The 12060-nt window shown below is 42.3% G+C and overlaps 1 protein-coding gene across 4 annotated transcripts in view; it reads right to left on the bottom strand.

Moving 5' to 3' along the window:
- ripor1 (RHO family interacting cell polarization regulator 1) overlaps window positions 1-12060 on the bottom strand; it is a 346423-nt gene that overhangs the window by 49185 nt on the left and 285178 nt on the right. For all 4 annotated transcript variants that reach the window (XM_068049514.1, XM_068049515.1, XM_068049512.1 and 1 more), the window contains 3 exons: window positions 6658-6701; window positions 3820-3945; window positions 1046-1194 (listed from right to left, as the gene is read on the bottom strand). In XM_068049514.1, coding sequence (XP_067905615.1) covers window positions 1046-1194; window positions 3820-3945; window positions 6658-6701 — 319 coding nt within the window. The remainder of the gene's footprint in view (window positions 1-1045; window positions 1195-3819; window positions 3946-6657; window positions 6702-12060) is intronic.

Below are 12060 nucleotides of genomic sequence, written 5' to 3'. Positions count from 1 at the left end.
TACCTTTCCATAGAGTTGTCAACCTCTGGAATAAGTGCCCACTGCATATGGCCAGTGTGCATTTGCTACAAAATTTTCAAAGTGAAGCTGGAAAACTTCCTGTGAGCGGATGACATCTCCCGTAATAGAAGGTAGGTGGGTTGTTAAGGGTAGAGGTACCAATCACTGCAGTCTCCTGGAGCTTGCTTAATTGCCTGAGGAAAGGGTGGGGGGAGAAGTGGTCTGAGAGGAACATCCCAGAGTTATCCTCCCTAAATAGGGCAAGGCTTTCTTTTACGTCTCAAGGGATTGTGAGACTATGGAAGGGGGAAGGGTGCAGGTGAGGTGCACAGATTGCAGCATGTGACACAGGAGAAGTGTGGGAGGCCATCTGAGTCTTTTCCTGTCCTTTTTTGTATCTTCTGCAAGATTTTTGTTGACTAGCTGATAAATAAATATAATTCTGTTGAAAACTGCCCAAATAAGGAGTGGACTCTTAATAAAAGGGGTTGAGTTGAGCGGATCATCTGCAATTGTGCAGTTTATTGGCGGCACAGTGGCGCAGTGGTTAGCACCGCAGCCTCACAGCTCCAGGGACCCGGGTTCGATTCTGGGTACTGCCTGTGCGGAGTTTGCACGTTCTTTCTGTGTCTGCGTAGGTTTTCGTCGGGTGCTCTGGTTTCCTCCCACATCCAAAGACTTGCAGGTGATAGGTAAATTGGCTTTTGTAAATTGCTCCTAGTGTAGGGAGGTGATAGGGAATATGGGATTACTGTAGGGTTAGTATAAATGGGTGGTTGTTGGTCGGCAGACTCGGTGGGCCAAAGGGCCTGTTTCAGTGCTGTATCTCTAAATAAAAAATAAATAAAATAAAAAATTCTGAATGACACACTTCTTGGAAAAAATCACAGCAGAACTTGTAGCAGATTGCAAGTGAAAGGGTCCATTGTAATCAGATGAAAGTAGTCCTTTGATTATCTAATATTCTTACAAGCTCTTGCTACAGACAAAGCATTTCCCGTGCCATGAACACACAACAATGATTTTTAGACTATGAAAGACTTACTTCCAAATGACCTCAAGACTGAGTTTAATAGTTCCTAGGTCATTGATATCCACAGCGACAGACTGAGGCAGGGCTGCAAACAAATCTTTTGTTTCACAGGAGACATTGCCAACTATGACGTGATTCGCCAGGCTTTTCAGCTCCGTTACCTGCAAGAATGAACCAATTAACGTCTTTGATGCTTCAAAGCTTTCCAGAACAGTTCTTTTCTCACCCAAAAATGCCATGCATTAATGCCATCCATATTATGAATGAGCCCATTCCATGTTGCTGCTGCTGCTCTAAATGCTGTTTTGTTCACTATATTCATACATAGACAATAGCCCTGCAATGCAGAGTGTTTGAAGCTATAACAGGCCAACCAGCATGACTCAACCCTTGCAGAAACCCAGATTAAGAACTTCTCCTGAAATTTCTTCCCTCCCTACCTAATCTAATAGATTTCGTCTTTCATTTTAAACAAACCTTTTTCTCTGTCCTCCATCGGTTATGGGACACAGGGTGGAAATACAGATTTATCTTTGGCCTGCCTTTCCAGGCCATTAGACTGTCAGAAGATGAGCAGCTTGACAACTAACCCTCGTATTCTGAGGTGGTGTTTAAATTTAAAGGGCTACTAAATTTACTAAAATACAAGATATTTATCATTCTGATCCACTTTAAAACTCACTGGGCACGGCTCCCCTGCCAGGGTGATGGATTTATGCTGTGAATATCAGAGACATATAGGCCAGGTAGGTTCCAGGCTCCATTCGCAGTCTGGGTTAAGTCATCTCAGATAAAGTGACAGTACAAGTGTTACAACTGCCCTCAGTAACCTGGGGGAATTGAGGTGGGGCAGGAGATCAGCCAGGATCCCATTCCTTTTACTACCCAGTGATGCCCCATCTCCCTCCCTCCTCCAAACTTTCCTGGTTAAGATCAGCTTAGCTACCATACCCCTGCAATCGAACAATCTGCCAACTCTCAACATGAAGGCTCACCCATGAGGAATGGGCACTTGGATGTGTTACTCACAAGTGATTAGTGTTAGTGGGACTGTGCCCCCAGTAAGGAGTCAAAACCTTCAACAAGAAAGCCTGCCATCACTATCAGCAGCCACGATGAGATGTACAAAACACTAGGTGACTATCTCACTTTTCCCCCTGCCAAGTCCAGCGGACAGCACCATTTTTTTCCTGTACAACAGTTTTATATTATTTCCATTTGCACACCGGCTAAAGTTTGACAACATGATTTATGAATCCTGCAGTTCACAAGCATTTGGGCACTAACCCGGTTACTGCATCTTTATGGTCCAGGCAAAAACCATGAGAATCATGGAAACCATTTTAAGATCTGGGACAGAACCGAACGGTTGGCTTGGGTGTTGTACAAAGAGCTCCACGTGGTATGTTCAGCTGGACAGTCAAAGGGAAGCAGTGCATGAGGCCTTACAGGGGTAAGCAACTGCTGGAACATTCTTTTGTGAGAAACTTCGTAGCAGGGAGGGTGGGAGCAGAAATGTTATCTTCCAGTCTTTGTTTGGTCATGCTAGGCCCCCACATGCCAAGAATGAGGCACATTAATTTTGCCATGAACATTGATTTTAAACTGTTACTGGAGTGAAGAAAGATCTTGTTAAACAGATCAGCCGTGGCTGGAAAAGACATTTGCATATTAACAGACAGTGTTTGGAAGGGCAAAGCAGCCATTCCCTGACACATTCAACCCACAATGGACTTTTGGTCACCAGACGTGGAAGGCTGACTGCTAAGATGGCCGAATACACAAACGGACATGGTCAAACCAGCTAGTCACATGACTAACCTGCTGGGCACCTGAGTTTTTGTACTAACAGTTTGGGCAGAAAGTCTCTTTGCTCCTGGACTGAGAAGATCTCTCTCCTGTCTGCTCCCATCTCTTTCTCACAAGCCTCTGAATCCAACGAAGACACATGAACCCCAAGAGAGAAAAGTCTCCTACAGCAAACAAGATTTAAGAAGAATACTGGACCCCAACGAAAAGCAAGATCTACCTACAATCAAGGGCTCTACAGAGAGCTTGAAGAACTGTAACAAAAACTCTTCAGATATTGCGTCAAACCTTTCCACTTTATTTTTTTCTGCTCTTTTCTGTCTCTATTTGTATGTGTGTATTGCGTATGCATGCTAGCGTGTGCACGGCATGTATCCATAGGCATTAACTGAATTAAAGTTTAAGTTTAATAAATTTCAACTTTTCTTCTACAAACCTAAGAAAGCCTGTTTGTGCTGGTTTATTTGCCTTATAATTGGAAAGCGGTGAACAAGGAATCACCAAGGGGAAGCTAAAAACAGTGTGTTTAAAATTAAACCCTGTTATAGCAAGACCAGGTGAAGACTGAAAGGGAACCCTAGACCTCTTTCTCACCTGGTCATAACAGTTTACATTTCAGCTTTTGCTTAAAAGGATTTTATTTTCAGTACAGCCAAGAATAATGGTCACAGGCTTTGAGTTTTGGCCCCAGGATTCAGTTTTTTAGTCTGGCAGCCTGTGGCAAAAATATTGCAGTGTCACTTCTTCCACTAGTTTACTTGAGACCACTCATCAGCATCGGCTGGCCTCCTGCTGGAGAAGTTCCTTTTTGTAAACAGGAACATGTCAAGTAAACAAAATTACGTGGGATGTCTCCTTGCATCATCTGAGAACACTGCACTCAGCCACTCCCTCCAAACAGATTTTTTTTCCATGAATCTTAATAAGTGAAAGGTGGGAAATCAATGTTGCTGTTTCTGATGGCCTATGATCCTTACCTTGATTGAGAGGAACTCTGTAACAAGAGGCTGGAATACCATCTCCTCACCATCCCACACTTGCTTCCCATTTGCTTCAATGCGACCTTTCAACTTCCACCGCTGACGACCGTATTTCATAAATATCTGCCAATAGATGTTAGAGAGATTTATGATTCATCATAAGTGCATTCATCCTTCTGCTCCCTCTCAGATCAAAATATACAGCAAGACTGTGTGGTCAGACAGCAACATATGGATATTTCTATAGCAGCAATACTAAGCCATTTGTTACTTACAATCTTCTACTCCAACTCCATTTTACAACTTTCAGTCATTTGTGTTACAGTGTACCATTACCAAACAGCTCCCGTATTCATAGCTGTTCTGAATAAAAATGTAAACTTTGCTGTACTGTGCTTTCAAGTTTATTCCCCAATGGCTCCGCATGTTTATCCAGTGAGGAGCCAAGCCAAACACAACAGAAATTCCCATGAATGATTCTCAGTTTGTGCTGAGGTAATTTAGGCTGACACTTCAGTGCAGTGCTGAGGCAGTGATGCATTGTTGGAAGACGATGTTTCAGAGAGAGTCACTATGGTGCAGGAGGGCCATTTGGCCCATCAGGTCCATGCCAGCTCTCTGCAGAGCAAACCAGTCAGTCCCATTCCCCCACTTTATCCCTGTAGCCCTGCAAGTTTACTTCTCTGAAGTGTCCATCCAATTTCCTTTTGAGATCGTTCATCGTCTCTGCTTCCACCACCCATGTAGGCAACAAGCCATTACCACTCGCTGCGTAAAAATTCTTCTTAGTATCCCTCTTGCATCTCTTGCCTAACATCTTAAATCTGTGTCCCTTAGTCCTGTGCCATCAGCTAATGGGAACTTATCTTTGTCTACCTTATCTAAACCTGTCATAATCTTGTACAGCTCTATCAAATGTCCCCTCAATCTCCTTTGCTCCAAAGGGAACAACTTCAGCTTCTCCAGCCTAACCTTGCAGCTAAAATCCCTCATCCCTGGAACCATTCTGGTAAATCTCCTCTGCACCCTCACATCCGTCCTAAAGTGTAGTGACCAGAACTGAAAGCAATACTCTAGTTGAGGCCTAACCAGAGCTTTATAAAGGTTCAGCATAACTTCCCTGTTTTTGCACTCTATACCTCTATTTATGAAGCCCAAGATTCCATATATTTTTTTAGATTTAGAGATACAGCACTGAAACAGGCCCTTTGGCCCACCGAGTCTGTGCCAACCACTAACCACCCATTTATACTAATCCTACACTAATCCCATATTCCTACCACATCCTCACCTGTCCCTACATTTCCCTACCACCTACCTATACTAGGGGCAATTTATAATGGCCAATTTGCCTATCAACCTGCAAGTCTTTTGCCTGTGGGAGGAAACCGGAGCACCCGGAGGAAACCCACGCAGACACAGGGAGAACTTGCAAACTCCACACAGGCAGTACCCAGAATTGAACCTGGGTCACTGGAGCTGTGAGGCTGCGGTGCTAACCATTGCGCCACTGTGCCGCCCACTTTGCTAACTACTCTTTCAATATGTCCTGCCACCTTCAAAGATCAATGCACATGCACCCCCAGGTCCCTCTGACCCTGTACACTCGAGTTCACGTCCACAAATTCCTGGAGGTAGCAGAACAGGTAGATAAGGTGGCCAAGGCATAGAGTATAAGAGCAAGGAGATTATGCTAGAACTGTATAAAACACAAATTCGACCACAGCTAGAGTACTGCGTACAGTTCTGGTCACCACATTACAGGAAGGATCTGATCGCACCAGAGAGGATACAGAGGAGATTTATGAGAAACATTGTCAGGACCAGAGAATTTCAGCTAAGAGGAAAGATTGGATTTGCTGGAATTGTTTTCTTTCAAATAGAGGAGGCTGAGGGGAGATATAATTCAGGTGTATAAAATTATGAGGGGCCTAGATAGATTGGATAGGAAGGACCTATTTCACAGGGAGGGCAATAACCAGGTGTATAAATTTGAAGTAATTGGTAGAAGGATTAGAGTGGAGTTGAGGAGAATTCTTTTCACCCAGAGGGTGACGGGAGTCTGGAACTCTGTCTGAAAGGGTGGTGGAGGCAAAAACCCTCAGTGCATATAAAAAGATATGCACTTGAGATGCTATAACCCACGGGGCTACAGACCAAGAGTTGCAAGGTTGAATTAGGAGGGATAACACTTTTTCGGCCAGCATGAACACAATGAGCCAAATGGCTTCCTTCTGTTCTGTAATTTGTTCTAGAACTCTTGATCACCGCCTGGTGACCCTCTGCTGGAAGTGGGTGCATGTGTGGACATTGGTCAAGGACAAGATCAGGTTTAGCTGTGATGCTTCCAGTGATTGAATAGTCTGCTGAAGCTCACACATGAACAATGGCCCCTTGGGTGAAATATGGTACTAATGCACGACCAGTGGAATTATATGCCAGCAAGCAGTCAACATCTTCAGGAGGGGAGGGGAGGGGAGGAGGAGGAAAGAAGCTCTGTGAGGAAGAAAAACTGCTCCCATTAAGGTTCTGGGGATCAGGAAGTTAGAGAACTCAATGTGAAAGCAGAAGCCTCATTGTAATTGCCAGACCAAGATTACTACAAACTACTGGAGGATTGCAGGACACAATCTTAAAATATAAAAGGCTGAAGAACTTTCACTAATTCATCACCTACATAATGATACGTTTCAGCACCTTTCAAATGGTGCCTAATAACCTACCACCTCAGAATGGTGATACTTCACTTAATGTGGTTAAAGAAAATAATTTTGAATCTTTGAGGTTGACTTGCATTTTAAAAAATCTTATAAGCTGATTAAAATATCTCCTCACCTCATACTGGTCTCCTGGGCAGAGACGTGCAAACCCTGCAAGCCCTGAAACAAGACACACTTTATTAGAAGAAAAAAACACGCATAGAAAACTAGCACATAGGAACAAAAGAAAGCTATGATTTCTACAACAATGATCACAGCCACTGTAAACTATATTACTACATGATCAGGGTAGCTGCAGAAGATACAGGCTTTTATGTACATTAAAAAGGAAGGTTGGATTATAATACGGGGAAATACTCAATGTCAAGATCCATTTGAGACTGCAGCCATGTGATGCCCCTTCAAGCACCGATCTTCGGAAGACTACTACAGAATCCTCAGACAAATTCTCGTGTACAAGTGCCTCCCTCTAATTATACTTCTGTACTGCTGTTCACAAACAATCCATTTCAATTATTTTATTTTGGACCTTATCATGCAAGATGTTTAAATGGGAAATAAAATGCAACAATCCTTTTTTTATATATCAAAAAGAGAGATAAGGAGGGGTGTGGTCACAGAAGCATTCAAATAGAAGGAACAGAATTTTGAATTCAAATCACTGGGAGGTCGAGGAGTTAACACAGGCCAGCAAAATTGGGACAATGGGTGAGTGGGACAGGAAATAGACAGTGGAACTTTGGATGAAATGAAGTTCAGAGAGCGTGGCAGATGGTAGGCCAGTAAGGGGAGCACTGGCATATTTAGGTCTGGAGATGAGAAAAGAATGAGTGAAGGTTTCAATGGCAGATGGTTGAGGTAGGGATAAAGGTGGGTGAGGCCAGAGATGGAACTAGGTGGTCTTTGTGATGGAGAGGATGTGGAGTGGAATCTTAGCTTTGGATTAACTAGGACTTTGAAGGTGCAAATTGCCTGGTTCTTGCTGAGCCAGTGGCTTGGGAGGGGATGGAGTTGGTGGCAAGGGATCTTGGCAGGGAAAAGACAATTGTTTTGGCCTCTCTAATATTTAGCAGGAGGAAGTTATGGCTCATCTAAGACTAGATGATGAACAAGCAGTCTGATAGCACAAGGACAATGAAAGGGTCAAGAGGCAGGTGTCATCAGCATACACCTGGAAGCTGAACCAGCAGCGTGGATGATTTCTTAGCACGTATGTGGGGAAGATGCAGCAGTTGTGCTCCGAGGGGCAGAAATCTGACTGAATATATTTGAAGATGAAGTTGTGGGAGAGACGAACATGTTGTCTCCTCCCAGATCTATGCCTAAGGTCCTTGGAGAAGAAAGGGAGGTTAGAGAAGGAGTGGTCGTTAGAAAGTAAGATAGGTTGAGGGTAGATTTTTATTTCAGAACATGGGTGATGATGGTTTTTAAAGGAAGGTGTGTAGTGTCTGAAGAACAAGGAACCATTTACAACCTTGGCCGTCATGGGAGCCAGGAAGGGACGTGTGATGGTCAGCAGTTTAGTGGGAACGGCATCCAGGAAGCAACAGAAACCTAACAATCAGGGTTCCTCCAGACTCAAAAATTGAAACATTTCAAAATACATAGCAATAGCTGCAGGGCATTTAGCCACTCGAACCTGTTCCGCCATTCATTATGAGATCATAGCTGATCTCTGACCTAACTCCAGATCCCTCAATACCGTTGGTTAGCAAAAATCTAACAAGCTCTGATTTAAAATTACCTGACCTAGTATCAATTGCTGTTTGTGAAAGAAAGTTTCAAACTTCTACCACCCTTTCCTAATTTCACTCCTTGAAAGATCTGGTTCTAATTTTTAGACTATGCTCCCTAGTCCGAGACCCCACTATCTGCATAAATTGTTTTTCTCTATCTCTATCAATTCCCCTCAACATCTTAAATTTCAGTCAAATCACCCTTTAACCTTCTAAATTCCAGGGAACGCAATCAGAGTTTATTTAACCTCTCCTTATAATTTAACTTGGAATCCAGGTATCATTCAATGAAATCTACTCTGCACTCCCTCCAAGGCCAATATATCCTTCTTAAGGTGGGGTGCCCAGGATGTCAAACCACCAAAACTAAATGGAAACTTTAAATAAATAAAAATACTCTAAGGTCTTTGGCTTGGTGCACTTATGACATAGAAAAATGGCGGGCAGGAAAAGAACAGCCATCCAGTCTGCCCCACATTCATGATGCCTGGAGCATCATGACTAGACATTTCCCACTTCCCAACAGCCATGTAATCTCTTGGGACAGGCTAGAAAGACCCAGGGCCAAAAAATAGGGTAAGAAATTTGGAAAATTCCTCTTCAATCCCCTCAGACGATCAAAACCAGCCCAGCAGATCACATTGTGTGCTTATGTTAACCTCGTGACCTACAATTCACCAGTAGTCTTTTTGTTGGAATGACCAAACATGAAGCTACCAATAGTCGTATTGACGAAGACCTTTTTTCCCTTGGCATTGCTTTTGTTACTGCTCACCAGTTAGTGGCAGTCAAAGATACAACACAGGCATCCTCAGCAGTTTGAAATTAGCCAACATTCAATGCAAATTCCTCTTCTGTAATTTGCATTTAAATATAAGCTCAAAACGAAATGCTTACACTAAGTTTTCCATTGTGATCTCATTAGCTGCCAGCTCTCTGCAGACAGATTCTGAAGAGATATCTGGTTGCCAGCAGTTATGTATTCACAGTTGATGAGGCATGCGAACATATTCCTCAGTTCAATTCTTTGTGCTAACACCCACAATGGATCATTTCAAATACGCAGCCCTTTGCAAGGCTATTCCAGCTCAAAATAAGCCAATTCTAAATGGAATTACGCAGCAGCATTCAGACTCTCTTTTCTTGGATAGTTAAATTTTACTCAATAAATACACATTCAAAAAAGTCGTGAAAAATAAATGATAAGTTATCTGCAGATCACATAGGGTTTGCTGAAGGATACCAAAATATGGGCAGGAGAAAATATGGCTCTTCGAATCATGGTTAGCTGAAGAGTTGAGTGCAGCATAAATAAGCTGTGGCATGAGTTGTGTGATTAATCATGAACTGATTACTTAAAACTGTAATCAATATTACATAAATACTCCATTAATGGAGCGATCACTAAACTCTATAGAAATGACTGAATGCTCCCCACATATTTAATCAGGCTGCTCAAAGCCAGAATCATTGTTTAGCATTACCTCTTGTGGGTTATGTGACATCTTGGCTTCCTTTAGCGTCTGACAATGCTTGAAAGAACTCTGTTCAGCACAAGTTATTGAAAATGTCTGTTCCATGTGTTTAACATTTAAAGAGCACCACATTGCTGCGAGATTTTGTTGAATACACAAAAGGTAAATATGCTGAAGTGTCAGAAGACAGCTTATTAAATCACGATGATTGAACTAATCGAAGAGTTAGAAATTCTCATCCTCCTCAGCTTTCCCTTCTCGCTCACCCAAATACAATATGTACCGTCTGTGATCCCTCACCCAATATAACATACTGCACTCTTGATCCACACCCCCAACTGGGACTATTGTTGATGTTGCTCTCACCCTCTCCTTCTGCCCCATTATACAAACACACACCACTACCCCACCCTAAACCATATGGACTGCCAGGGCTCTTTTATTTCATATGAGTTGGTGGATAAAGGGAGTCTGGGTTGATGCTCCTTTGGATTGCTCCGCCTTGTAGAGAAACTCCTATATTATGCAAGAGTCTCTTTACTCCATGCCAACTAAGTAGCCCAGCAAGTGACCATCTAGGGCACCAAGGGCAATCAATACACCAATAGCTCTAAAGTATAGCATGCTGCAGTATCAGCATGTTTCCAAACAGAGCTATAACAGTTACTAACACAAAGGTGGTGGGAGGGGGGGGGTGGTGGGAAATCAATAAATCACTACAGGAGCTCTTCACCTCTTCACTACATTTGCTATCTGTCCTCCATTTATGTAGCATTGTAGATGTGCTTTATACAGTGGACCAGTGGGTTACGTTTTTAATTAACTTAACAGAACTTAACAAAATGATGCAAAATAGTAGCTCATGTCAAAGCATTCTGAAATGGATGTAGACAGCATGATTTAATTTTCTCGTTTAAATACAGGGCCTACTTCCATCTGCTTGATCCAAGTTACATGCTCTACAGTCCAAATGGCATTTACGTAATTCACATGGGGCCTTTCCTGCTCAAATGAGCATTGATTATTGCATTTCCACCTCTGCAACAGGTCATTCTACAGAAGCAGGAAAGTTAACGGAGGGAAAAATTTCACGTGTCACCAATGCCTGGAATGACCTATTGCAGAATTGGAAATGCAATAATGGGCTGAGCTACTGCCTTTGATGAGAAGTACATGGTGGCCTAAGCTAAATATTTCTTTAAAAAGTCTTGCACTGCTGAACTTAATTACAAAAACACAAAGTCTGACTGAAAGCATTGCTCCACTTCCTGCTGTCAGCCTCCTCAATAACAGAGTCTTTTGCGAATCATGTCTTCACAGATCTGGAGCAGATGTTTCCTTGATACTACACAAAATCTCCCCAAAAAAGTTGAAGATGCCCTCATGCCCTAAAGTAATTCTCCCAAGACAACATAGCCTAAGTTTAACTAAAAGAAAATCCATTCTATTCATATATGAACACCTGAAAATAAATTACAATTGGATGACAATTTGAGCTCAATTAAAACAACAAACTCAGTGACTATATAAAAATTCTGCCCAATTTGTTGACATTACAATAAGGTAACACATCTTTTCCAAGTTTTCTGAAGATAATTAAATTGTTCACAAGAGGGAAAACCAGCCATTACCTCAAAAACTGGACCAATGGTCAGGCTTGTTGGAACGTTTATAGATGGCTGCCGATATCTCTGTAACTGAGACAGATTTCAGTCTCCAAATATGCCAGCAGCTCTATCCAAAGCCCTGCTGCATTCTTGTTTTTGACTAGGCAAAAGGCAGCAGTCCTATTCACAAGACATCAATGATAACATGATAACTTTGGGCTATTGTACAAAGTACAATCACCACTCTGGGCCTGTTGGTCAGATTTAAAATTAGAGTTGTTTGCATCGAAACAGATCTGCAAAACTGCCAGTTACTAGAATAGAAAGTTCTGTGCCTTGTTAATCAAAAGCTTTTCGGAGAACTGACAAGAACCCAAACTTAGCAATTCTTAAAAGGCAGTGACTGGTATCAGCTGGTTGGAAAAATCGATTCATCACAAAACAAACAGGTGATGTTCAAAATTTGTATTTCAAATCAACACCAATTCGATGCAGAAAACCTCAATAGGTCCCAGGAGTTTATTTCCTTGATTAATTTTACAGTCACAACACTATGCAAATCCCATGGCATATCAATTACCTGGATTAAGAAAAACTTTCAAGGTGATTGCCCTTCTGTGCATGCGTATTACTGCTCAGATAAGGCTGTTACAAATACAAAGCGTACTTGTACTGCACGACTAGAAATGCTGTTAGCCAA

This window comes from Heterodontus francisci, chromosome 17, assembly GCF_036365525.1.
Source record: "Heterodontus francisci isolate sHetFra1 chromosome 17, sHetFra1.hap1, whole genome shotgun sequence".
NCBI classification, from domain to species: Eukaryota; Metazoa; Chordata; class Chondrichthyes; order Heterodontiformes; family Heterodontidae; genus Heterodontus; species Heterodontus francisci.
Note: the sequence above shows the minus strand (reverse complement) of the source record. Positions and strands in the feature narration are given on the sequence as shown.